Raw genomic sequence first — 27688 nt, forward strand, 5'->3', positions numbered from 1 at the left:
AGATTGTCACACAGTTCTGACCATGTAGAAATTGAACACTGAAAGAACTGCACTTCTACAAGGCTTCCTAGATTTAAACAATTTCTAAGTAAAATAGGGTAATGGGGTTAAAATCAATTTAAAAATACCTCAGTCAGAATGAAGAAGTTAAATTTCACTGGCTCAAAGCAAAGGTGTGAATAAAGCTACAATCTGAATGAGCTTGAAACGTGTCAGGAGAGTAGAAGACAAACTATGCTTATATCTCACAGTACACAATTCTATTGTTCATATTTTTCGGTTAGTATCCCCTGTAGCACCATATTATCTATGGAAATACAGCTCAGAAATGTGAGGAGTACTGAGAAATGTGATGAGTGTTCCATGTAAAAATGAAATATTATTGAAAAGAAATGAATATTTTTAGAGCAATGACTGATTTCAAATATTTTCCTCAATTTCATGTTGCCAGAGGTCTGGAAAGTACTCTAAGAAAAAAAAAGCACAACTTTGTACATATTTGACATCTCGGTATGGGAAACACTGAATGCTTCTTGCATTATCATCTAGATTGTTTTAGGATGATAGAATTATCTATTTATAATACAGTAAAGAAAACGTTCTGTGTAGGCAGTTCTTCCAACTGAAGGAAAATGAGGGTGGTTGGGTGGGGGTACAGAGGAGAGACCATGACCAGATGTTCTGAGCAACTTAGGAAAAAGCTAGAGTCCTGGGGCTAGGGCAGACTTTGAACAATATTGTGCAAATATGTCCCATGTATGTTTAACAGTTTTTAATAAAAATGTGGGAAACTGAATGAGTTAATTAAAGAAACAACAGCCTTTAAATGGCCTGAAAGGAAACATAAAAGTAGTTTACAAGGAGCTTCGGACCACTGTAAAATGGTTTAATTCAAAGATCTGTAGTTTCTGTCATGAACGCTGAAAATGTTCAAGTGAAAAATGAAGCCTTGGACTTCTGTCTTTGATATAAGTTGTTCCTTGTCCTTAATTAGGAAAGTGAAGCACCTATGAACTCCTTACTGCCTCAGCTGAGAAGGTCTAGGTATTTGGTCTCAAGGATGCAAAGACAAATATTTCATCTGAAAACTCATGATTTATAAATGGAATGGAAAATAACAATACTGGGGTATCAGACAAAACAAACACAAAGCTAGGCTGGAAATTTGAATCCTATTCAAAGAAACAAGCAAACAAAAACAACCCACAAAACCAACCAACCAAAAAAAAAAAGTTTGAATTGTATTTAGCTGAGACACAGCTGAAAATGAGGCCCTGGTGAAAATGCTCATGGCTATCAACTGTGATAGTCATTCCACCACATTCCTGCCTGGTAAGACTGGTGTGTATGTGTGAAATGGACAAAGGGGTATGTAAGGGTGCTAGGGTGGTAGTTTGTGAGATATTAAATGTGTAACAGGATTAAAGATCTGATTTACAGACTAAGAAGCCTAGGAGATGGGCAACTGATACTGACCTCAGAATGGGAATGGTATTCTCAAAAGTTTATTGCTTACATTTATAGTATTGACCAGGTCAAACTGACAATAAACCACACTGTCTGTATGTTTTTAAGCCAGCAAGTTTAGGTAATTATTTCTACTGGTATGTTATGCTGAAGAAAAAGATGGAGATAGTACCACTTCAATATCAAATTCTGAACAGGATGAAGATAAAATAACAGATTTCTAATGACTTCCACTTCAGAACCCACCACTTCCTGGATTTTGATTAATACTTGGAGCATCCGGTTTCTAAATTTACGCACCTAAGTTGCTCCTCTTGAAAAGGAGCTGTCTCCTCAGAAAGGCAAACTGCTGCTATTGTAAAGCTTTTGATTTTTTGTGTGTTCCAGACAGTCCAGCATGTGGAATATTCCATTCCCTCCTGAAGCAAAGCAATTTTTATGTTAGACCTTCCATAAGGAGGTACTGTGACCACCTTATTCTACTGGCTGGTTATCTTTTGATATAGGTTGGCGTCCTCTGATCTCAATACAAATAAGACCTGAACTTTCTAATTTTCTTGGTTTGGGAAGAAATGGTTAGAGGTTGGAGAATGGGATTCAAGTTCAAGAAAATAAGATTCTTGGCAATTTCTGTTTCTGACTGAACTGGAAATATAAGAAGAACCTTTATTATGGTATTTCAACATTTCTACCTCCACTCCTGCACAGAAAATTATCTATGGAGGGTGGAACTTTAAAATGCCTCAGGATATGAAAGAGGGAGATGGAAAACTTGAGCTGTGTATAGCTATCATCAGCAACTGAAGTTAACATACAAATGTGGGACAAGAATGACAGGAGCACACACCTGATTTAGTTCTCCTGAAACACACTGGATTAGGAGGAGCTCTCCAGAGGAACACAGTGAAGAAAAGTGTCAATAGCTTGCCAAGAAAGAGGGAAATGGCCCCTTCTCAGCTGAGAATGCTGGGGCTGGAGGACTTTTCTAGAACTCTGAGTTTACCCTAAATCGGTCAGAAAACTGATTAGAAAGCCCTACAGAGATGTTACTAAAATTGTAGCCTATGGTGCTTCAGATGGCTAGGAATACGTTATCACCATAATTTATGGAGAGCCATATGAGACCCTCCTATACATATCCTTCAGCTGGAGAGTCACATGAGTGAAAGACTTCCAGTCCTAGTCCCAGCATCTCTCAGGAGTTTGGGAGGTGATTTACAGAATCTTCAAGGAGATGAAGTTGTTCTGTTCTCATGTTCAATACATTTGAAGTCCTTTTTCTTCCTCTTGTGCAATGATCAGAGTGTTTGTGCTGATTGATTTCGCTTGTGACGAAGTCTTCTGATTGTTCCTATTCATAAATCAGCTTTCCTGTTTTTCTTAAGAGGAACTACCTTATCTTTTAGGGTGGGTAGGGTGTTTTGTTTTGTTCCAAAATTAAGTCTGACTCAGCCAGGTGTGTTTTAGCATCAGGTTTGTTCACTGTAGTTTATTGAAACAGGGAGATTATTTTTGTTTTGCATAGAAATTTGGGGTTCATTAGCCAAGGGATGCGGGGAATTTTTCAGGCCTCAAAGTTGTCACTATTACACACCCACACCCACGAGTCAATTATTTCACTTTGCTGTCATACAGTGAATGCAGGCTCTCAGAAGGTGCCAGACTGACAGCTTTGAAGTCTACAGAACAGGTTTCGCAGAGGCATCAGCAGTCCCAGTTCTCGTGCACTTCTGTCTTTTTGAACCATAGTGGTTTGACTGTAAAACAGCCAAAGTTATACCCAGAAACTGTGTATAGCTTGCAATTTCTTAAGATACTCTGTTCTTTCCTTATCCAGAGGTATCCAGTTATAAAGCCTTTTTCGTCCTTAATTCACTTGAATACTGTCTTAGTCTGGGATCTCTTGGATGGAATGACTTCCATTTGCAGTGCTGCCTTGTGGACTGAGCAGGCAGTGAGACTGGCTTCCTTTTCCTGCTCCGAGGGCTCCCCTCCAAATTGTCACGGTGAGCTGCTCTGTGTGGGTAGTTAGCATTCTAACTACCTGTACTGAGTCCCACTTCAGATAAGCTAGAGGCATTTGGTCTTCTGGGCTGTTATATCAGCACCTTTTTTAAACCCGCAGTTATGCAGCAAAATGGCAGTGGCAGAATAACCCAAATAAAACAAAACCAAGGCTGATAAAAAAAGATAAATAAATTAGGCAGTAGAGATATGTTTAGTGCACTCACCTTTTGAAGGCTGGTAAATGGATTGCTGTGGAGAACAGATGCAGCTTTAAGCAGGCAGAATGAGGCTGGGTGCCAGCGGGATGAACGTTGTTCCATTCGGACCTAGTGCTGCAGCCGGGAGTGATGGAGAAAGGCAGGGCCTGGTGATTCCACACCATGGGTAATCCGTCCAGGTATCGCTGTGGCTTGCTTGTAAAATTTTATTTTTAATTGGAGACGTTATTTCTTTAAGAAAATACTTTGCTGATCCTAATAAAAAAAATAGAAATAGATATTCAGTCAATCAACACCCCAAGGCATTTTAAGTGAGGGAATTGTTGCTGAGACATGGGAGATTTTTCTCTTTTGGCAAAGGAGAAAATGCAGTTTTATAAGAGGGACAAATTCTTGTTTGGCTGTAATAAATTTTGCCCAGGGCCAGGGAGGCAAAGATATGGCTAAGCTAAACTATCTCCTCCCCATCTCAAGCCATATCACTCTGCAGCTGCACAATTCTCCAGCGATAAGCTCATGGACACACTAACTAGCCCTCAAACAAAAAGCTTCATTCTTTGATTTTGGCAGTGAAAGCAGTGGGAAGCAGCAAGGCAGGCACACAGGTTATGTGGAATCCTTTGGGATGATTTCTCCCATGAACCTCCTGGGAGCAGGACTGGAGCAGCAGCCTTTTGCTTGCCTGTCACCATGTACCCTTTTCCAGCTGTGCTGCAAAGAGTAACTGCATTCAAAATGGTCTTGTTTAGGCCAAGAAAAAAAGAATGAGTAATTAAAATATCAGTACAGTCTGCTTGTTCTGGGGTTTAGGGTCTTGCATTTAAGTACCTAGATATGGCAGGACTGAGTTGTGTGGAATCTTAAACAGGTAGTTCAGCCATAAACACATGAAGACCTACACAACCAAGTGAAAACTGTTAAATACACCATCTGAGATGCAGAAAGTTCATGTAGTTCTTGTATAAAATGAGATTAGAGAAAGTGGCCTGAGCAGGAGTAACTCCACCTCAGATTTCCTGTGTCCAGGCACAGTTATCAAGAGAGTCGCAGTAAACAAACTTACTAGCAGCCTGTGTCCTAATCTTCACGCTACTGTGGTTGAAACTGGGAAGAAACATGAAGCTATGCATGGATATGGTTTTGATGGCACTGATTTCTATAAACATCACAGAATATGAACATCTATACCGATACTGTTGACTTTAGCCACATACAAGGTCTAGTAACAGTGAATGCTTTGATGTTGTTGGCTTTACTCATTCCACCTTGACAAATTATGGATGATATGTTTAATTTCCCATTACTGAACCTGACTGCTCCTTAGATTACGGGAGGACTTGTATTTTCTTTTGCTGATGGAGAACTGAGGTACATTGTAGGGCTGTGCCCAAATAATATAGGAAGGTATGGCAGAGCAGGTAACTGAAAGAAGCTTTAAATGAAACCTATCTCAGTTCTTCCATGCATTATCTTTATCGCTGCCTAATTCTTCCTCACATATCAAATGCATCCAGTTTTCCTTCAAGAGAGCAAAAGCTCTCTCAATGCTTCTAGATCTGAAAGATCTAGCATTTCTTCCTTCCTTTGAGAAGGTCTGCAGGGAAATAGCAAGAGACTGTTGACTTCACCATTGAGCGTGTGCTGCAGATAACCTCTTGTACTTGTCTTTCAAAAAAGATGCAAAGTGGTTTACCTTGTGTTTTTGGTGTCTGAGAGAAATAAGCACAGTGATGAGTTGTTTCAGCTTAGAAGGAGAGGAGCGATAACAATTATAAAAAGCAGGGATTAAGGTTTCATACTCTGTTGAAGGCTGCCGTACTCCATCAAGCTGAGAAGCAGTGCTTGTGTCTGGCAGGGACGGACTGCTTCTGAAGACAGCAGTGGCAAAAAAGTGTCTTTTTGCATCTTTATTTAGTCAAAAATCTGCCTTACAGGCAAGGAAGGTTGACAGAATAAATATGAAATAGCACCTCACACTAGTGCTCCACGAGCTTCCTGCTCAGCTTCCGATGCACTTCAAAGCTCCATAGCTGTCTGGTCTCCAGCTGTCTTACAAACAACCTCTTCACCCATGAAGCACTCTGCGGGTAGGGGCAGTTGTTTCACAGGAACCCAGAATACATTGTGTTCCCAGCATAGGTTCTTGCCTGACTTTACCTCTAGGGAACAGGAAGAGCCTGAGCTGGACTGTCCTCAGTGCTGTTTGCAAACTGTTCTCAGAAACAATGGCTGATGATTCATCTGGCATCATCATCAACAATCCCCAAGCCTGCCTTTTAACAAACCTTCCCAAAATAAAGAAAGGAGACCTTCACAGACAGGATCATGTATGTTTTAGTGGTGGATCTACAGAAGAATAATCGAGGTTTATGAGTGCTTGTAATCAAGTGATTACGTATGCTTGCCTGAGGTCAGACAGTAAGCTAGTTTAGCAGCTCAGGGGACCCTTGTTCCTGTGTTGTACTCACATGACAAGAGCACACTGACTCATCCATGTGTTTGGGGATATAAAAATGACTGCTTATAACATGTTTTTGCAAGTTTTAGTAATAAAGCCAAATCTGTGAGGTTGCAGTCCTATCTATGGCAACAGAACATAGTCATCACCAACATTTTGACTTAAAAGTTGTTATAGTTTGAGAAAGAAACTCAATTCCTTTTTTTGTTTATGCTAGTAATGCAAAAGGTCAGTGGTTTAATGTGCATAACCTTTTAAAGTTATTTCTCTGAGTAAACACTTGCTGGAAGTTATCCTGTCTGGGTGATATCTTTTGCAAATGCCTGGTACTGTGCCTCCTAAACAAACTTTTCTTTGGTGAACCCAAGACAAGACATGGGGTGCCTTTCTAGAGGTATGCATCCTTACGTAGTGGCAGCCCAAGTGATATTACAACGTATGAAAGTAAAAGACCCAAGAATAGAGCAGATCGATGGTGTTTAACTTTTGCAGTTGCTAGCATTGGAAGGATGGTGATGACTGACAAAGACTAAGACATGTTAATGAAGGAAACTTGAACTACTCATCAGGGATGTGAGATGACAGAGGTTAGACATCATGCTGGCACCTGTGGGAATGAAATGTACCTGGTGGGGAGAGCCCACATAAGCACCTAGGGAAGACATTCACTCAAAAACAAAATTATGGATGTCTGCAACATGAAATAAATTAAATATTTACCTAAGCAAACTAAAACCTTTTTTTTTTTTTTTAAAAGAAGTCTTCTCTAAAAAAAAAAATCGTCTGGGAAGAGGACTAAAATTGGGGGGGAAAAGTTGAAACAGATAAGTAAATGAACAAAAACCTTCAGCATGGGGCTGCAAGGAAAGCTTATGGTTGTTAAAGCACATGTGGATCTGCCAGGGCAAACTTTTTTTTTGGATAAACTTTTAAACAAAAATTACTTATTCTTATTTGACAAGTGGATGTAAATTGTTATTATAGGGGAATACTACAGTCCTTGAAGTCCAGCTGATTAACAGCATCTAAAGATGTAATGTTATTTTTAAGAGGAGTAATTCAGCTTAAAAACCCCAAGTCCTTCAAAAACTCCTTTCTCTCTCTTTCCTATCTTCTTCTCTTACACATCAATATATGAAGTCAATGCTGGGTGTTTACTTACGTTTCTTTAAGTACCTAGAAGACAACAAAAGATATTTAAACACTATACATGTTGTACCTAAAGGAGGTGGGAGGAAAATGTACATAAATATGCCCTTTCTTGGGATGTATCACCTCACACACCTTCCCGGAAAAGACAAAAGGGCAAAGAAAAAAAAACAGCCATGAGAAAAAAAACATCCACAACAGAAGTCTGCGTTGCTGTGTCACCTTCCACGTCATATGAAAATACCTTTTCCAAAATTTGAAAGCATTTCTTAAGAGCAGTCAGAAGCGTATTGTTTTTTTTTCTTCTTCCTTTTCAAAGCAAAGCAAAGTTCCACCCTTGCTGTCTGTCGCTCTTTTTTCTCCTCTCTCTTAAAAAAAAAAAAAAAAAAAAAAAGTTTTGAGAATTTCACTTTTCTATTCACTGCAGTCCTGGCCAAAGTAAAGCCCTCTTTTACATTGACGTCAAGATCTTTACTAAGATTAGGGTTTCATTTCTCTATTGCAGCAATTAGCCAGGGAATGTATAAAAGGCTTCAGGGAAGCAAGCTGGGACTCCAGAGGGGAAAGCACTTTGCACCATAGGCAGATAGCAAGAGAGAGGGAGAGAGGAGGAAGGCAGGAACAGAGAGGGAGGGGGGGAAAGAGAGAAGGAGGGAGGGAGGGAGGGAGGAAGGAACAGAAAGTTTATGTACATAAACCTTTTTAAAAAAATGTATTGTTGCACCTGGTAGCTAGCTTTCCTGACACAGAAATGAGAGGTCTGCTCAGTGCTTAAATAGCTGAGAAACAATGGGATAGTGCAGGAAAGTTAACAATTAACAATCTCAGCTTAAATTTTGTAACTGCAGGGAACTGGAAACACAGCTGCCTCTCTCTTCTACAAAATCAGAAGGTCTTCTGGTTAAGGGAAAAATTTCTGTTAACTTCTTAGTTTCTGAGAAACAAGCAGCTCCGAGTTGAATGAGTATCATGCAGTTACGCTTTTAACCAGCCTGCTCATATTTAACCATCTCTGCTCGTTTTAAAGAGAGAGACAGAGGGGGCAACGAGGCTTTTAAAATGCTTTTTACTTCACTTTTCTAAATGAGGGCATAGGGCAAAAAAGGGAGCTGAAGTCATCCGGCAGAAGAGAAGCAGCAAGGAAGATGGGTCTGCTAAGTGTGGATTTGCTGATCACGCTTCAGATCTTGCCGGTCTTTTTCTCCAATTGCCTCTTCCTTGCACTCTATGACTCTGTGATCCTCCTGAAGCACATGGTGCTGTTCCTGAGCCGCTCCAAGGCTGCGCGCGGCGAGTGGCGGAGGATGCTCACCTCGGAGGGGCTGCGCTGCGTCTGGAACAGCTTCCTCCTGGACGCCTACAAGCAGGTGGGTGCCGGGCACCGGCACGGCCCCGGCCCCGGCCCCGGAACGGCCCCGGCGGGTGGGCGAGCGCTGGGGGCCGGCCGTGGCGCCGCCGCGGAGGGGAAGGAAGGGAAGGGAAGGGAAGGAAGGGAAGAGGATGAGTGTGTGCGCAGCACGGTGTCTCCTCTTCCAAGCTCAGCTGGGTGGGAGAGGGGGGCTAAGGGTTGGGGAGACTGGAGAGGTGCTGGCTCTCTGCTGTACTACTCGCACTCCGTGTTGTAGCCACGGCCGAGCCACTTTACAGCCGTGCCTCAGTTTCCCCACCGGTAGGAATAACCACGTTCATAAAGTACTTCAGGCTCTTCGTGTAAGAATAATTACACGATGCTCTCAATGCTCTTAAAGTTGTCGTTTGTTTGCCACCTGAGATCCTCAGAGATTATGCAGCCTGCATCTTGAGACAGAGCTCTAGATACACAGATGTTATCTATGCGACACAGATAGAATTGTTTTAATTAGCGTAAAGGATAAAATGGACCTTTGTCATTGCACTGGCATTTCTCTTACTCATATGTTAATTTTTAGGTTGGAGGAAGCATCCATCTAGTAGTAAAACTGCATGGAGTGAAACAGTGAGCCTTTTTTCCTCATGAAAGCAGTGACAGAGGGACATGTCAGAGATTAAAATGAACTTGACTAGCTGAGGGACAGCTGCCTGGTGATTTAAGTTAATAAGGCTAATAGCAGTTATGCAACATGTACTTTTTTTTTTTCCTTTTAAGTTATGTACAAACATTACCCAGTGGTGCTGCCCAGGTCTCAGGAGGTAGTTATAGTTCCCTTTTATAGATTGAAAAGGTGGACCCAAAAAGATGAAATTTCTTGCACAGGCCACCCACTTAGTAAGTAGAAGAGCTGGATTCAGAGCCCTGTGGCTTCCAAAACAGTGCTTAGTCTGTTAATGTGTTGTCTTATTTAGACCATCTAATTTAACATGCCTCATGTGATGTCATGAAGTCATAGGGATCCTATCCAAATGATAGCTCTGTGTCTTCTGAAATATTTCTTTTTGTGTCACCTTACCCCCCAGATCCCTTTCACCTCCCCTCAATGGCTTTTGTAATTTGCTCTTACCTAGAGATGTGAAGAGCTGGTGGTGGTGATTGCTGGCTTTGTGATGTGGAATACAAACTGCTTAGCCTGAAACCAAAGCCACGGAGACATTAATTTTCAGTATAAGACAAATATAAATAACAGTAGTCTTTGCCAAATGGGTCAACCTCTTATTGCCACCCTAGGAATCAGCCAGCTGGCTACCCAAATGAAGTAATGATGAATACTGAAACTCACTATGCTCCTAACCCTTTTAGTTTCTGGTTTTGGTCTCTTCACAGGCATTAAGTAAATTTTTCAGTGGCCTCATTAAATGGGCCAGTGAACGTTATTGTTCCAGTTTTACAGACCAGGCAAGACAGGACAGTTAATGCATGACTTGGTCAAGACTCCAGTGGAAGTTGGTAGCACAGCTCTGAAACAGCCAAATTTCCGCTTCCCAAAATTTTAACCTGTATACAGCCCAGGTTCTAGAGAAGGTATAGAGCTATAGAGAGCCACATATCCATGGATTTTCTTCAGTCTTATTTTACTTGGATAATATGAAATGATTTAAAATAAAGAAGGTGCATGCCATTCTATACTTTCTAAAGTCAAACTTTACATTTCCCTCAGTACTGTCGATATCAGCTGCAGAAGATACAGGTAGGCTGTTTCTGTGTTATTTTTGGTGTTTGCAGTGAAACACATAACTTGAACTTAGGTGTCTTCCTTATCACCAGTAAATGACCTAGGTTATTCAAGTCAATTAAGCTCTACAGTCCTTAGAATAAATTCTGGGCCTCAATGGACTCAGCAGAAAAATTCATAAAAACATAACCAGATTTTCTCACCTTGTTACAAAAAGGGGAAATAATCCATTTCTGATGGCCTCAAGACAAAAGTAATTGACCAACAATTAGTTGGCTTCTTTTTCCTTTATAGAATTATGGACCATAAGGCTAGAAGATTATTGGAAAACCTTGATTGTCAGAGAGGTATATAAATGTAGAGATCAAACTATAGAGATGACAAACTGAGGAGTAATATTAGCAGAAGGAGAGTCATCGCATTAACAGTAGAGGAGAGTCTTCTGCTGATTCTTTAGGGAAGAGAGAAAAAAGTGTTCAGCTGGAAAACTACAGGTAGAATTGAAAAAAAAATCAAATATACCCTGTGTTATAGCATAAAAGTTTAAAGAGCATGAGAAAAGAGTGAAATGTATTAAATGTTGTCCTACAAAATATCTTTTTCCTCAAAAATATCTTTTCCTATACGGGACCATCCAGTTGTCATATCTTAATCTTAGCCAATTAGTGAAGGTAGGAAATGAAAATACTGTATGGAATCAGGATACTGAATAGCAATACAAAATGCAGTCTATATCATAACCGTGATTGCTTATTACTCCAGTTTTCTAAATAAAGTCAGGTGTTAGCAAAGTACTTAGGCAGGTGCTTAAGCTCATTCCATTTAGGAGCATTTATGAGATAATCACCATTTTTTCAGATAGAATAGCAATATTGAAGATGGTTGAGGTAGACCAAAGTTTAGCAGAAGCTTTGCCAGTTAGCAGAAGACTGGATCCAGAGCAGTAACTATTCTTGGTTGTACAATGTTTGTCACTTACACAGAACTCTTTTTAGTACATTTCACAGCATTTTACATAAAAGTACTTCAGGTACTATTTATATTCACAGGAAAATTTACTGGAAGCCATTCCAGAAAAACTCAATGGGTAAATACTAAGTTCTAGATTAAATGTGAATTTATCCTAAGAAAGGAGCTCTGCCTTGACAGCACACAGACTGTTCCAGAATTAAGGGAATTTTATTTCAAGACTAGTGTGTACAAGAGATGATCTGGGAATAGCTAAAGTAGAGTATATTTGAAATAAGTTATTCTGATGCACTTTCCCTTCTAGATTTTTTTTAATATCTTACCCAGATTTCAACTTCCTTTTGTTCTGCTTTTTGTTGTTATTAAGTATTGCTGCACATGGCTTTTTTGTTAAGGCACTAATTTCACATGCAAGATTACCTAGCAACAGTTGAAGATTTTAATATCCTCAGTGGATAAGCAATGCACAGTCTGATGTATTGTATGTACAGTATTTTCTGTATTCTCTTTTATTGACACATTTTATATTTGTTTTCTCCACATTTTATTGTTGTACTGGAATCAAAATGACTGGTATCTTGTTTATTTTCTTATGTAAATTTTATCAGAGATTAATATGTTTCTTTTTACTTCCTTAGCTTTGAGTTCAGTATCTGTCACACTCAGTGTTGGTATTGTCTACACTGCACCATATTTGTAATTTAAGGAACATCTTCCTCGTACTCTTTCCCAAGAGGCAAGCATATCTTCAACAAGGGAGTCTTTAGGACCAGATTAATTGTCACAAGAGACATAAATATAGCTAGTAGACAAGCTACAGTAACTTTATATAATTGGAAGAGTGCAACTGTTTTATTTAGATGTTATTTTTCTAATTTACTGCTGTGCTCTGTTTGTCTACAGAAACAAGTGGATTGACTCCTGAAGAGCAAATCATGTATGTATATGTGTGTAGGTATTTACACATTCATATGTTTTTGTATGTATACAGTTACATACACATGTGTGTATCTGTCTATATATATGTACATAAATGTATGTGTATAAATGCAAAAATACACACACATAGGCATACATAACTTGCTCTTTAAAGAGTCAGTCCACTCTCATTTCTCTGTATTTGTATAAACACATATATGTGTAGATTGAATGCATAGACACCACCAATAAGAGATTATAAACAAAAGAGATTTTGGGGAGGATATTAGTATGCCTTCTGCATGCTCTATATAGGCATATAGGCCCTCTATATGAATGCAGTGAAGCATCACAACATAGATGTTGAACATGTCATGTATCTGACAGAAATCCAGAGAGAAAGTGAAAAAGCTAGAGAGGTTATGAAGAAGTATTGTATTTCATTTGAAAAGATCCCCCCACCCGTAAGCTCCATGCTTCACCTCTACTACAGGGACCAATTTCTAGGATTTCAAAGGTGAGAAACTGTTATCCTAAGATGCTTTTAAAATGGGTACAAAAACATTTTTCCATAGCAGCACCCAGTGGTAAGGCCTTGTGCTGGGAGCGTTTTCAGTGCCAGATATGAACTTTGTGTTTTGGCAGCACAGTTTCTGCTCGTGGCCCCCTACACAGATCTCTAAGACTACCCTAGAGGAAATCCTCCCTCTTCTCCAACCTAGTGTGTTTCTTTGGGAAAGATCTATGCCAGGTATTTTTTTCAATGTCATCTTTCTGATGCAGCCAAATGCTGAGCAGTCCACCTGTGGGCATACAAAGTACACGTGGATATACACGTGTGTGTGTAGATGTGCGTTACAATCCTCAGAAGAATGCTGGTATTTCCACAGGGGCATAGTAATGGGTGTGTGCATGTAGTTGTACAGCTTTTGGCTGTCTTTGTAATGGGACAGCAGCAAGCTTTGGCATGACAAGCCCAGCAGAGAGGGAAGGTCTGGCACAGGGTCCCAGCTTCAGAGCCTGGGCCCACTTCTGGGCTCAGCAGCAAGTAGACTGGTTCAGTAATGCCCAGCGAGATCTTCCTGACACTGCAGGGATGCACACTCATTTTGCCTTTGGCTACTTCTGCCTGCCTAATGGACACATTTATACTTAAAAGTAAAAATCAGCACGCAAAGAAGGAAAACTGTCAGCTTTTGAGATGTTAAGTGTGTGCTATGCAACATTGTCACAAAGCAGTATATGAAGCTAATAGAAAAGCATGATGCTTTACCTGCTTTTTGTCTGTCCAGTATCTCTCTGCTTTTTGGTGACATCCTTTAAAGATCAGAGAGAATGCTACATAGTTTCAGGGTTTAGAGCTAGACATTGTGTGGTATTAAAAGCTTTCATTGGTTTTACAAAGTTCAGAGTTAGCAGAATTGTTTTCATTGACATTTTCAAATAAAAACAATCATGAAAGAAATGAAAAAAAGCCCAAAACAAAACCACAATTAAAACCTTTCCTGCAGTGTTTGGAACGTAAATTCAACAGGATTTGGGCTTGTCATTGGCATTATTATTAAAACATTGTCATTTTTATTAATATATAATCATGTTTGTTGTAGCACTGTCTGGGGACCAACCTAGATCAGGAACCCATTGTGCTAGGCAATGTACTAAACAAGAGCAGCAGACAGTTTTTCCCAAGGAGCTTACAGTTTAAACATTCAAGGCAGACAAAGGGTAGGAAAAATAATATGGTGACTCCAGTTCTTGATGGGGTCTCAACCTCCCCATTTCATTTTGAGGATTTACATTTCTTCTGCACTATCTCTGTGCAGTCTTCTGTTTTCACCCTTATGTAGGAAAAAAGTCCTCTTGAACTGGTGGAAAGGACTGCTTGCCTTTTTATGAAACCCTTGTGAAACCCACCTTTGGCTGTAATAGCCACATGAAAATTAGCTAATGTGCACCATCCAGGAAAAGGATTGCACCCAGTCCTTGCACCCCAGCCCTGCCTCTCAAAAAAAAAAAAAAAAAAAAAAAAGGCACTGAATTTGCACAGTACTAAAGCTGAGGAAAAAGAATAAATAATCCTTCAGACTACTTTCAAGTGTGCCTCAAGTGTCCATTACCCAGGAGCTGGTGATTAATAGAGACTGGTGAAGGCCTCTGGCATCTGTAGGTAGGGTTCATGGTGGCAGCCAGTGTCCCACAGGTCAGGGTGTCCCAAAAGCCACAGTGTCATAGGCCATGCTCCCATCTTTAGGGGATCATGAGTTATAAGAAATGTTTCTACAGGCTCCCTGTAGATTAGAGGAAGTAAAATTGTCCTTTTTCTTTATAAGAGTGCAAGGCAAAAGGCTCCTTTATGTTTTCCCTCTGCCTTGCATGGTCATTTGTGGGACTGTCAGTTTTTAAATAAAGAGGGCAGCATATGACTAGTTATTTTTATCTGGACTGTGACCTTTTAATTTGTCTCCCACTTCCCCTCCTCAGCTTCACACACCTGATCCTAAATAAAGACTCTGGAAGAACTCTAGCAAATTCCAATCTCTGCCCTCCAATTCGGGTACTTGAGTTTCTTAAAGCAAACTGCCACCTCCCCATGATAAATGAAGAGTTCCCATTCCTGTACACTACTCCTAAGAAGAGCCTCCTGTAATTTTTATCCACTGCACAACTCTGGGATTTATAAAAACAGAAAACAAAAATAATAATATGTACACTTCTGCAGCCAGAGTCTGATTATGATTTGGATGAAGCACTGAGAAATATCAGGCTGTTTGGAGGCTATGTTTAGCTGAATGGAATCAAATCAAAGAAAAGCACGGAATTTGTAAAGGAGCAAAAGGCTCCAGGGACTCAGTTCATAACCAACTGCTGGACTCCAGTCCCGATCACAGCATGTCTGCATTTAAATAGCTAATATCACAGACTGCTAATTGTCTGGCAACACCTATTTTCTTTAGGGGGTTGACACAGCCTGATGGGTCTGCCAAACTGTTTGAAAATCTCTCATGCAGGGAATGAAAGCCATATTCCAGTGCACAGGATCCCAGGAGGGTTATGCTAAAGCTGATAAAAGCAAAGCAACAAAAAAGAAAAGGTAAATGAGGAGGCGATGTTTTGTCCATGGGGCTTTTCCTTGTCCTCATGTAGCATGTACAAAGTTAGCAGTATGCGCTATTTCTAGCCTGTAGTTATGAATAGGGCTTTCTTTCCCACTCCTAAGTCTCCTTCGTTTTGCAGTCTGCACGCTAAAACATCAGCAGCCCTGCTCCCTTTTTGCTCTATGTGCAGACTCAGAGGAGGAGATGCAGTACCAAGGCTGTCAAGCTGACACAGAATTCACTCAAACGATGCAAGTCAGTGCTTTATTGCCAGGCTGGCTCTTGCTCTTTCTGATGGCTGGGCTGGCTCGCACGCGTGGTTGGCCTACCTTGTCTGGTTTCCACCTCAGCCTGCTGCCCAGAAGGCTGGCAGCCGAACGCCTGAATCTCCACACACACACAAGTACGTGATTATAGAAATGCTGGATTGCGTGTGAGGGAAATTCTGCTGGTTTGTTTCTCAGAATATATATTTTGCCTGCCTTTGTGTAAGATTTCAAAAGTGGTTTGGCTGAATGCATGGTTTTTTTGTTTGTGTTGATTTTCTTTTCCAAGAGCTATTTTTTCTTTCAATAAATAACAACAAAGAAGACAGCCAAGGCCCACAATGCAGATGATCAGCAAGGATGATATTGTTCATCCTGTGTCAATCGGTTCCCGAGCCTGGTGAAATAAAGAGTCCCTTTGGGAACGTCAGCGCTTCATCAAGACCAATTAGTGGAGATGCCGCTGCTTATGTTTAAGCATTAACGACTGGGCAGGGCGGCTTTTTGGAGTGCCTGACACTGGCATGGAACAAGGCACCGACCTAATTACTCCTCTGCAAGAGCAGAAAATGCCTTGTGAATGCCCTCTTGGCAAGGATGTCTCATTAAGGGGGGGAAAAAAAAAATACACAACACAAGCACTCCTAGAAACAAAAGTTAACGTGATAGGTAACCTGCGGCCATGAGACTTACTTTGTGGCTGTGGGAAATAAAGAGAAACTGCTATAAGGTGACATTGGGCGTAGTTGTACTTTATTTCTTAAATCCATCCGTTTCTTAGTCAATAAGAAGTACGAGAGAATACAAACCTGCGTCATCGGAGAATAGTGAAATGCATTGCCACCATTGGTATCAATGTTAAAATAGTACTTGAGAGGCATTCTCATGCTGGTGTTCAATGGGAGTGCTTTTGTTAGTTAGTCTGTTCTTTCAGGGTTTGCAAACTTGCCTAGGAAAAGAAACATTTGGTAGATCCGAGCAAAGAGTTGGTAATGAGGAGCTTACGATATTTAGCCTCTTTCTGCATAAAGATGTTCAAGGAGCAGACTGTGGTTTCTCAATTAAAGATTTTATTGTTGGTTAGAGTATTTTCAGGCATAATACTGTTGTTAACTAAAGCCAGAAATGTCAGGGGAACAGCTGCTCAGACGTTTCTTGTCACCTGAGCAACTCCTGTTCATTGCTCTTATTTTTTTAGTTCTGTCCTTTTTACCTTTATTTTTTTTTCTCTGAATAGTGCCAGCAAATATCAGGAATTCAAAGTGTGTTGCTTAATTGTGATTTATGAGATAAATCACATGCGATTACTTCTTTTCCTTGACTGGTTGAGAACATGCTCAAAAATAGTGAGGTCCATTATTCATCCAGTGAGTGGGTGCAGCACAGATACTTACATGTCAGGCTTTGCCCAAAAGACATATTTTGGGCAACTCAGCTCTGAAAAAGCAATCGTTTGGTAGTGCAAGAACAATTAAGCTTTCTAGGTAAGGGGGGTGGATCTAGTGTTTGTGCAGATGTGCAGGTGTTGTGTTTTTTGGGATGTGCCTTTTTTTTTTTTTGAAATTACCAGTTTAAATCTGCGGAGTTGTCTAGCTAGCTTTGGATTGAATGCAGCCCTCAGGATGATTGTATCACCTACAGATGATCATGACCTCTGTGTTTTTTGCTCATATCTGGACCTTTACCTTACTTCTGCTTTGCCTATCTTACTGCATAGAATGGCAGACAAAAATGAAATGTTCAACAGCTCTGCAAGCTCTGCAGAAGAGTACCTACTACCTGTAAAGGAGTAGGTGGCCTGCAGCAGCACCTCTTAAATGCTACAAGGTGAATCTCTTGTAACATGGACAAACGTTATATCCTGAGCCTCTGAGCCTGCCTCTCTCCAGAGACATAATTTCTTCTCAGTAACAAGGATACAGCATTTTTCCTTCCTTGAGTTCAATGGAAAGACCACACTCCCAGCAGGTCCCAACCTCGGCTATTTCAAACCTTGCTTCCTTCCAAAAGTAAATGAGCACGAGGCTTTTCTTTCCTCCCTCGCTTCCTTCCTTCCTCCCTCCCTCACTTCTCTTTCTCTCTCCCTTTCTCCCTTTCTCTCTTTCATTTTTTATTTTAAACTGTTACCAGGGCTCTAGCAGATAGCATATGCTGCAGATGCAGGTTTACAGGGGCCATGGAAGGCTGTGCTTTCCTGGGGCAGCACTTGCTCCCCTTGCCTGTCATTACAGCTGTGTTGCTTTCAGTGGTGCCATCACTGCGTGCTCAGCCTGGAGAGATTCATGGGTCTCTCTTGGTCTTTCTTTCTGTGGTTCTCTCTCTTGCTGTTCTCTGAGTGAAGGGCACCACATTTTGTCTCAATGTGTCCCACAGAAAATAGCTGAAATGATGTTTATATCCTGTGCCAACACGCTGTGAGACCTTCTCATGCAACTCTGAAATCTGGCATCTTTAAGGAGAGGGTCTTACAAAATCTACTTTAGTTAGACTCCGTTTCTATGGGTATTCTGATGAAATAATGCTGAGTGATGATAACTGTAGATTTGTTCAGGGTAGTCAGGTTTCTGGGGGGGAAATGGAAGATCCAACATTTACAATATACTTGTCTCTGGAAATGTGTACAGCAGCAATCGCATCAGTTAACTATACAGCTGTTAATATATCTTCTCACTGTATCTGACTAATCAGAATACCCTAGCATGAAATGTAGATTAAAAATTCACCCCAAAATCAGTAATTTATTCACTTTTTACACAGTTCTAATTCATTGTTCACTTCTATTGACTTCATTTGGAGTGTAGCTTGAGAAAGAAATGGATGAAATATGAAGGAATTCAGAATTTGGCCCTGTATGTGTCCATCAAAGCAACACTTCTGAACATAATCAAATAGACAGGAAACAGAGAGAGAGAGAAAGAGTTTGAGAAATATAAAAGGATAATTGCATAGTTGTACTAGAGCTTGATGTTAAAGGCAGATACATAGGATTTGCTGTGGCAGAGCCCATTAAACCTAATTGTCTTATGTAGTAATATTTTGTGGTTCTATAGCAGTTATCAGCTAAGGATCTTGGAGCCCTCTGCAGGCTCCACCTTATTCTGGCAGTCCCCTCTGTTAGATGTATATATTCTGCCTTCTTTCTGTAGGAAGGGAAATTGAAACAGTCAAGCAAAATGACTTTTCCATAATTGCCTGTTGGATCTGAGTTAGATCTGGGGGTTAGATCTGAGAACAGTTAACTTTTATTTCATCATACTTCAGCTATCATATAAAGTTTCTCCTTTTCTTGCTGCTTTTGTCTCAGTTTTATAGAGAAGTATTCCAATAGAAGGAAATGTGTCACTCTAATCAAAGTACAGCAAAGTGGTTAGAAAACGCTTTGAGGAGCACAGTCATCAATGGTCCACAGAATGATGTACTGAGTGGGTGTCTGCAGAGATCTCTCTTGTGTTTGGTACTTGAGTATTTTCATCACTGGACTCTAGGATGGAAGAGAATATACACATGGAATCTGCAAACCTCTCAAAATTGAGAGGCACTGCATGTGTTGTGAAGGTCAGGAATACAATGCAGAATGATTTTGAAGAATTGGAAAAATGGCTTGGAAATGTGAGATGCTGCTCAATGGGGCCAAGTGCAAAGTGGCAGATTCAGGTTGGACTGGTGAAGTACACAAATCCATGAGGGGGAGCAACTAGAAAGGCTGAAAAAAGGACTTAGGCATTATAACTGCTCACTAGCTAACTCCTAGTCAACTCCTAGTCCTAGACTATAGTTTTACCAAAGTAGTTATGATGCTTTGGGAAAAGCAAACATCTCGAATGCGTAAACAGGTATACCTTATGAGACACAGGAAGTAACTGTCACAGAAAAAAAATGAGAAGAAATGGAAAGTAGTCTGCCTGAAAGCAACTTAGAGTCTGCAAATACATAAGGCTGATAGGGCTACGTGTGTGGTGGACAGGATAAGACAGGTTTTGGAACCACTTTTGTAACCCTAATGCAGTAGTATACCTGTCAGGAAGGCTGTATTTCCCTGCTCTGTGAGTGGGGATGGACAGGATGAACGTTTTGAGGCTACTGTTATTGACGATTTGCTCTATCTAGAATCGCTATGCTAGTGTCCACGTGGGCAGTTTGTATTTGAACATGTAACTATTGATTTGAATACAGTAATCATAAAAGATACTGGACAAGCAAGTCGCACTAACTTGCTATATTTTCATTTGTTCTGCTGTCAGGTCAAATTGGGAGGAGAAGCCCCAAACTCCAGTGTAATCCACATAGCCAAGGGCAGCGATGGCAGCAGTAGCAGCTGGAAGAGTGTTGGTGGCAAGTGTGGAACCAAATGCCACCTTCTGGATTTTGCCAACTCTGAGCGGCCACTGGTGGTCAACTTTGGTTCAGCTACCTGACCACCATTCACAAGCCAGCTGTCGGCCTTCAGCAAGCTGGTGGAAGAGTTCTCTGGTGTGGCTGACTTTCTGTTGGTCTACATTGATGAGGCTCACCCGTCAGATGGCTGGGCTGCCCCTGGAATCTCTCCCTCTTCGTTTGAAGTTAAGAAACACAGAAACCAGGAAGATCGATGCGCAGCTGCTCACCAACTCCTAGAGCGCTTCTCCTTGCCACCTCAGTGCCAGGTGGTGGCTGACTGCATGGACAACAATGCCAATGTGGCCTATGGGGTTTCATTTGAGCGAGTATGCATTGTGCAGAGACAAAAAATCGCCTATCTAGGAGGCAAAGGCCCCTTTTTCTACAATCTGCAGGAGGTTCGGCTTTGGCTGGAACAAAATTTCAGCAAAAGATGAAATCCATTTCCGATAGAAAATATGTCAACAGGTGTGTCCCTTTAAGGTGATGTAAAAGGGAAAAAAAGAAGAAAACATGCTGGTTTGAATAAGGCCTTTCAGATGATTGCAGGAGAACACATTTGATAAAAAGGTCAAATGAACATTATCTAGGAAAAGAAAACTGAAAAAAAATAAAGAACTAACTCCACAGAAACATTATTGTATGAAAAAAAATACCACTCCTGCGCTCCTTATGGGACAGAAAAGGTGAAGAGGCTCCTGCGAAAAGGTGCTGCAGTTGAGCAGGAAGAGTGGTGTGATAAGAGCTGTCTCCCAGAGGAACCCATCTCATGAAGTGTCGGCCCTGGGGTGAGCTGGAAGCTCTGCTGCCTGGAAGACAATCTGCGGAAAGGAAATACCGTGCATTTCATCAGAAGCGCTTCTTTACCCTCCTGTGGCCAATGCAAGCAACTTTGGAGGAGCCAGGGGCTTGCAATTACTTTGCATAGAAATGCAGTGCAATGTGGCAAGCCTCCTCTCCTGATAGAGATTTTCTTGTTCAGAGACTACAGGAACCACCATGCAATGCATCATGCATGCAGACAGCTGCTCAGATCAAGATGAAACATTGTATGCTGGTATTTGTACTCTCTATGGACACCTCTGCACAACATATTAACTATGTAATTCCATCTACATGTTTGCATCCAGTAGGTAGGCCTGTGCCTGCTGAGAAAAATGTTAAAATCTTTGAAGTCGTACCAAAAAGAGAAAGGTGATCAAATAGACCCATTACGATCCACTTCAAAAACTAAAAAACTTGGACTATTTGTAACAACACAGCGAGAGCCATCTAGAAGTGGTATCATGAGACAAAACTCACCTGATGCCATCTCTCGGTTCTTACAGCAGCATGCGTTTATCAATATTCTCTGGTTTTCCTCCCTCTTCCCCCCCCCCCCCCCCCCCCCCCCCCCCCCCCCCCCCGATCTCTTTCTGTCTAGCAATAGGCTTAAAGGTAATTTCATTTTTAAAGGTAATTTCATTTTTAGCTTTTAAAAAGTAACTTATTTCTCTTTTGTTTTTATTTTTTATTTGAGTTAACGACCATACAGATGCATTTTGGCGATGGGGAAACATATACACAACATACTTTACCTCATTGAAATGGAAACCTATCCTGTTATTTACTTTGTCAAATGTAGTCATGCTGATTTTTGCTGTCTTAGATTACCTGCAAATAGTTTATAGATTCAGCTAGATTGGTTTAGCTGAAAGTTAAGTGATTTGTAGCCTCAGAATTTCCAAGTTGCACTTCTGCTATCGGATGAGATGATAGTCTGTGTTTCACTCCTGTTCTCAACAGCCTTCTCAGAGAAACAGGGAGGACAAATAGTGTGAATCAACATGAATAAGTGTAAAAGATGACAGAATTTTCATAAGAATGGGTTTGAGGAATAATTTAAATTATCTTTAAAGAGATGCTGTCAATTCAGAGTAGACATTAAATTTAGATATTTTTAAAACAAAAATGATTTAATCAAGCCTGATGAAAGGGCATGTTTACAATGAGCTAACCTGATAGAGCTGAGAAGTGAAAACCCATAAGAGGAGATGGACTATCCAAGTTTTTTTCTCAACTTTGGCAGAAACATGAAACAGATAAACGGGGTAAGTGGCAAAAATCAAATTAGCTCTTTTACTTTCTCATCCTGCCAGTTATCAAGAAAATGACATATGAGTACTAACACAGGAAAGAACAGAAAATGCATACATAAATATTTTAATTTTCAAGATGTCCACTTAATTTTTTTTTTCTTGGCTGTTGGTCAAGTTAGCCAATATACAAGATATTTGGAAATGTATTTTCAAGCACAGATCTAAAATAATGGCAGTAACATGAGTGATTTCTATCATATTAAGGTTCATACTTCCCTTTCTTCTCATATTCTCCTCTGCACACTGTTAAGCATACACAAGTGCACTTATCTCTGGTAAAGTCTGCCAGAAGAGGGATGTAAAGAATGGCCTTCAGGCCTTCTGTTGACCCCTGTTTCTCAGAAAATGTGTGTGTGTGCTTATGTATGTATACGTATATATGAATATTATATACATACACATGTGCATACATATGCATACACACATAAGTGGTGTCTGAGGCCAATAATAATCACCATTCTGTCCTTCCATTCATTAATGTTACTGTAACTCATTGCTCAGTATGAAAGTTTCCTATACTTTTTCATGACTAACTGGGATATATAACCGAACATTTTAAACCTAATATTGTAAAACCGGTAACATAGCCAAATTATGTAGTTTATTTAATCCAGTATCCTGCCTCTGACTGTATTGGATGCTTCAGGGGAAGGTGCAATAATTTCTTCTGGATTTTCATTTGTTTCAGCCCTTGCTATTTCTGTCTTGTTTAATGTGATCACTGATGTTTCATCCCTATGAGATGCTGATCCAGAACTGTGAGACCTAAATATTTCTTGAGGTGGTGAATTCTAAAATAATAATTAAAAAAATGTTTAAAACCAAAGAAAGACAGAAAAACATTTTTTTTCAGATTTGAATTGGCTGCTCAGATGGCATTTTCATCTCTTGCTCATGTACGCTAAAGCAGTACAAGCAGGAATGATCCCAGTTTTTCTTCTGTATATCAGTGCTGATATATTCTACATAGAAATTTACATAGCTGTTATTGTTTCTTAAGCCAAAACAATAATTCACATTCTTATACAGGTCCATATTCTGTGCCTATCTCTGAATCTCTTCTGTTTTCTACACTCTCCTTTTACTCAGGTGAGTAAAGCTGCGGACATTAGTCCAACTGAAAATATGCATTGGTGTACCCAGTACAGCGTCTTTTCCTTATTATATTCTATTCTTAGTCATTTGAAATTTCATAAATCCATAGCAACTCCATATCCATTGTAAAGCTTAAACTACTATGCCTTCTTTCTCTTTCTCCATCATACAGATTAAGTCTCAACTGTTTCATCTGGGATTTCCCAAATGCTAGCAAAATGTTTAGCACAGCTGTTGAAACATACCTTTAGCTCAGAGGAGGGAGTCTGAGTTAGTAATTCATTTAGTTAATACCCCTTTGTATATCTAAAGTCACAGTTATTTTTCAAGTCTATTTTCTCCCTCCATTTGGATTTCCATTATTTTGTCTTAGTGCAGTACCTTGTTATTCATAGATGCCTGTTCATCACACAATATAAAGGAATTATAAAACTGGCGGCTCTAAATGGGAAATCCACAAGGATTTTCCACAAGAAAAAATACACAATAACTTAATTTCTTTCTTGGCAGAATGAATGCCATACCCTGCCCAAAACTTAAAGATGGTTCAGCCTGACTGACTATCAAGACAGAAGTAAGTTTTGTAAATCTTTAAATTTCCCCAGAAAATTTGCAGTCGGAAACCAGGGGAAATGTTCTGAAAAAGAAATAGGCTTAAAGCAAAAAACATCTTCTGTAAGTGGATGACATACATACAAGCTCTTCAATTTTTTGTTGACAAAATTAAAACTTTTTAGAGGCAAGGTTTTAAATTAAACTTCATACATTGTCTGTAGTTAATGTAAGAAGTGGAAGTATGTCAGATACCTGAAATCATCATATAACTGTGGGTTGTTTTGGGTCCAGGTAGAAATTTTGCTATCTTGCTAGCATTGTGTTTCACAGTTGGTCTAATCTACTATGAGGCTAGATTTGCTTTTGTCTCTTACTCTCACTGTTCGAGGGCACTAAACCATATTACTTGAGGTGCTTCAGTGTGACATACGTATCGAGCAAGAGCTCACAAAACAGGTGCCTGAAAGTGTTCTGGAAGGCTTGTGTACATAATAGAGACTCCAGTACTGTGCCTCAGCATTAGTATGGGAAGCTTCCAGTACTTTCTCATTCTGAGCAAGGTAAATAGCTATTCTGGGCTATCATTCTACATTGTTCTGTGCTTAGCATCATTATTTAGCACTGTATAAAATGAATGTAAAACATTTTGTACGGATGAAAACGATAGCATTTTGCTGTTGCTTATGTAGACAATGACATAAATTTAAGGCAGCAGGAAAACATGCCCTATCCTTTCAAAAGAAGAAAAGATATTCCAAAATATATTGTTGAACAACTGTCTGAACACTTTGAAAATGCAGTCATTTTTATGAAGGTGATCTTGGTGGGAAAACTCACAGAGCTTCTCAAAAATGTATCAGTGATTCATTCAGGTATGCATGGGGGTGGAGGTTATGTTTCTGTATGTGTGAAAGTGGCATTTCTGTGGTGTGGAGTGTAGGTTTAAAGGTTTTTAAGACTTTCATTCAGTACTATAACCAAAGCAATAAGAGGTATCAGGTAGGGAATATTGGCCAGTTTTGTTCAACTCTACACCATGTCAGTGCTGGATACATATTCGGTGAGCTAGGGGCCCGGTTTGGAGGCTTCAAAGAGGGATGGGGTGAGACATGAATGCTTGTGTGTTTATGAAGAGCACTAACAAAAGAGTAATTAACTCAGTTGGTGTTCAGATGCCCTCACACTGGCATTCCTCTGTGCACCTTAGTGTTTCTGTATTTGGAAAGGGGTTCTCTTTGGAGCTGTTAATAAGTTTGCTGGGGTGTAGATGCCTGTGTGTACTGATTACGTGTGTGTCATTGTTTAAATGTCAAAATACACTTTGTAGGACAGCCAGCAAAATTTTGTTACAATATGGTGCTCCATGAAATGTGCTTTTTAGATGTTTTTTTTCCTTCTATTATAATAAAATATAAAGTAAAATATATCTCTTCTGTGCCTTTTTATTCTAACATTGGTTATTAATGTGCAATGGAATCTTGACAATAGACCAGGAAAACTTAATGGCATAGCCTATGCCACCCTGATTTGATCATAAGCAATACAAGCAAACCCCTTTATAAATGTTAAGACTTATGTTTTCCTTATTTAGTATCTGACTGCTGCTCAACTTTTAAGTAAGAAAAGGGAGAGAAACTGAGCTAATAGGACAACAGTTGAGTCTGCACAGAATAACTGTTTCCAAAAAAAGTACATGCTTAAAGAAAACATACTACATCATACATAGCACACAAAACCTGGACAAATTGCTTGTGAATGCAACCATTATACATGCAGCTCCCATTTCAATTAACATACAAAAAAAATTAACTGTACACATTATTTAAATATATTAAAATTAAAAGCACAGCTGAATAGCTGTTACAGGTAAGAAAAATTCAAAAGCAACTTCTGAAACAAGCTCACTTTGTGATTTAGTTGTATTTAGAATTTTTTTCCTCTTTGTCATCCTGTGTTCCTGTGAGTTTTAAAGGACCATATTATCTGAAAACTACTTCTGAATATAGGTAAGAAAGGAAAAACCAAATCACCAAAAGGAAAGCCATCGAAGAAGTTACATGTCAGTGTTCTAAGCAGAAATGTTCGTTATGGTATGGTGGACATGCCTTTGGAACAACCAAACAAATAACACACTTTAGATTCAATCTCCAGTTCAAGTTGTGAAAATGACCATCAAAAGTACTTCAAGGAGAAATTTGATCTGTGTGAATATACCTTTAATCTGGCCAGATTATGACCTTTATATTAATTATTGCTATAAGGAATTAACTCAATAACCTGGAAGTATAAAAACACCATTCAGGGTTTGCTTCTTATTTGACATCTATATAGACAGGTAAGGAGAGATGTGATGAAATAACAGTTTAATTAGAACAATAAGATCATTAATATACAACTTGTTACCAAAAATTAGACTCTGACAGAAATTTGTACTCCCCCCAGATTGTAAGAATATATATATATATATATATATATATATTTTCTGGCTTGGATGGTGCCCATGGTAGAAGGAAAAAAAAAGGGGGGGGGGTATTTATAGAGCATTATAGAGCAGTATCTCAATGGGGTTGATTACTGCTTGAGATCTTACTTTCTCTTTCAAGAAGGGAATTTCTGAGGCGTAATGAACCTGTCCCAAACATTAGCTTCAAACAAAGGACCTAAATATTGTTTAAAGACTTTGATCACAGACAAATCAAATTCAGCTAAAGTAGTCTGATTAATTGACTCACGTTATTCCAGTGTGCTTCTAATGTTCATGTTAATGAATCCACTGGCCTAAATGTGCCTTGAAGAGCTAATGTGTGACATTCTGGAAACATCTTGACTGAGCATCCTGTTCAATTCATTATGGCCTTAAAAATTTGCAAGCCTCGCTCTGTTACTTGAGAGGGAACATTCATTCTAGGTCATACATATCAAACGTATGAATACTTTGAACATTTTAGTTCCCGCTAAGATGTTGCCTAGTATATAGAATTAAAGAAGAGTTAGCAAGCAGGAAAAAACAAACCACCGTCTTTTTAAATCAGTATTTCTTGTATCTTCATATATATAGTCTTTGCTTTAACTTTAAAAAAAGCTCAGCAATTGGTGATTTAGCAATTGTTTAAGTGTGCAGGTAATAGAAGGGGAAGTTTTCTCCAAAGCTTTATCTTCTTTAGGAACTAATCAGCCTTTGATGTCCTCTAACGCAGTTCCTTTTTCCTTATATCCTTCCTGCACCTGACTTCCCGCCTCTTGTTCTTCTTACCCTGTAATACTCTTGGTGATGATTTTCCCATCACAGCCTTAGGTTTTGTGGAGTCAAGGCTACAGATTAGCAGAGGACTTCACTTATGTATGAGTACTTTTGAAAGGCTGCTAGATGTCAGAAGGTCAGATTAGGTATGGGAGGACACAGCATTTTGTTCTGTTAACTTTGGTAACCTCAGTGTATCACTGATTATCTGCACACAGGTTTGTTCTCACAGATAGTTTTCCACATGCCAGCCTAAAGAGATAAACACTGGGTTTCTGGGCAGGCAATAACAGCACAAACATGTATTTAGCTTCCTGCAGACTGGAAGGGAGTGAACATACAGATTTTAATCTAACCCTGGCTACCAGAGCTCCTCTCTCCCCATGTCTGTCAGCAGTTAGTAAAAACTTGTAAAGCCAACATTCCAGCCTTGCACAGGGTGAAGGTCTGAGCACTGGGAGTGCCATACACTAGACCCGGCCAGATGTCTTATGAGGCAAATCTTTCTGAGGTTTGCTCAGAGACTCTCAGGAAATTAGATCAGTCCCTCCAAACCAGAAATTGGTGGACTGTGCTTGTAAATGTAAAGCACTTGCTTCATGAGAAGAGAGAGTCTTGTAGCTGCTGTCACTAGGGAAGGAACAGCAGA

The 27688-nt window shown here is 39.8% G+C and overlaps 1 protein-coding gene across 2 annotated transcripts; it reads left to right on the forward strand.

The window, feature by feature from the left end:
- Positions 1-7835: 7835 nt before the first annotated feature.
- DIO2 (iodothyronine deiodinase 2) lies at positions 7836-24533 on the forward strand. Of its 2 annotated transcripts, none has more exons than XM_040558570.1 (2): positions 7836-8666; positions 19875-20545. In XM_040558570.1, exons 1-2 carry the CDS (start codon positions 8445-8447, stop codon positions 20445-20447), a joined length of 795 nt encoding a protein of 264 aa, XP_040414504.1. In that variant the 5' UTR covers positions 7836-8444; the 3' UTR covers positions 20448-20545. The 2 variants fall into 2 exon arrangements, with proteins under 2 accessions (XP_040414504.1, XP_040414503.1); XM_040558569.1 differs by having other exon boundaries at positions 7837-8666; positions 19875-24533.
- The last annotated feature ends 3155 nt before the right edge of the window (positions 24534-27688 follow it).

The sequence above is a fragment of the Cygnus olor genome, chromosome 5 (genome assembly GCF_009769625.2).
Source record: "Cygnus olor isolate bCygOlo1 chromosome 5, bCygOlo1.pri.v2, whole genome shotgun sequence".
NCBI classification, from domain to species: Eukaryota; Metazoa; Chordata; class Aves; order Anseriformes; family Anatidae; genus Cygnus; species Cygnus olor.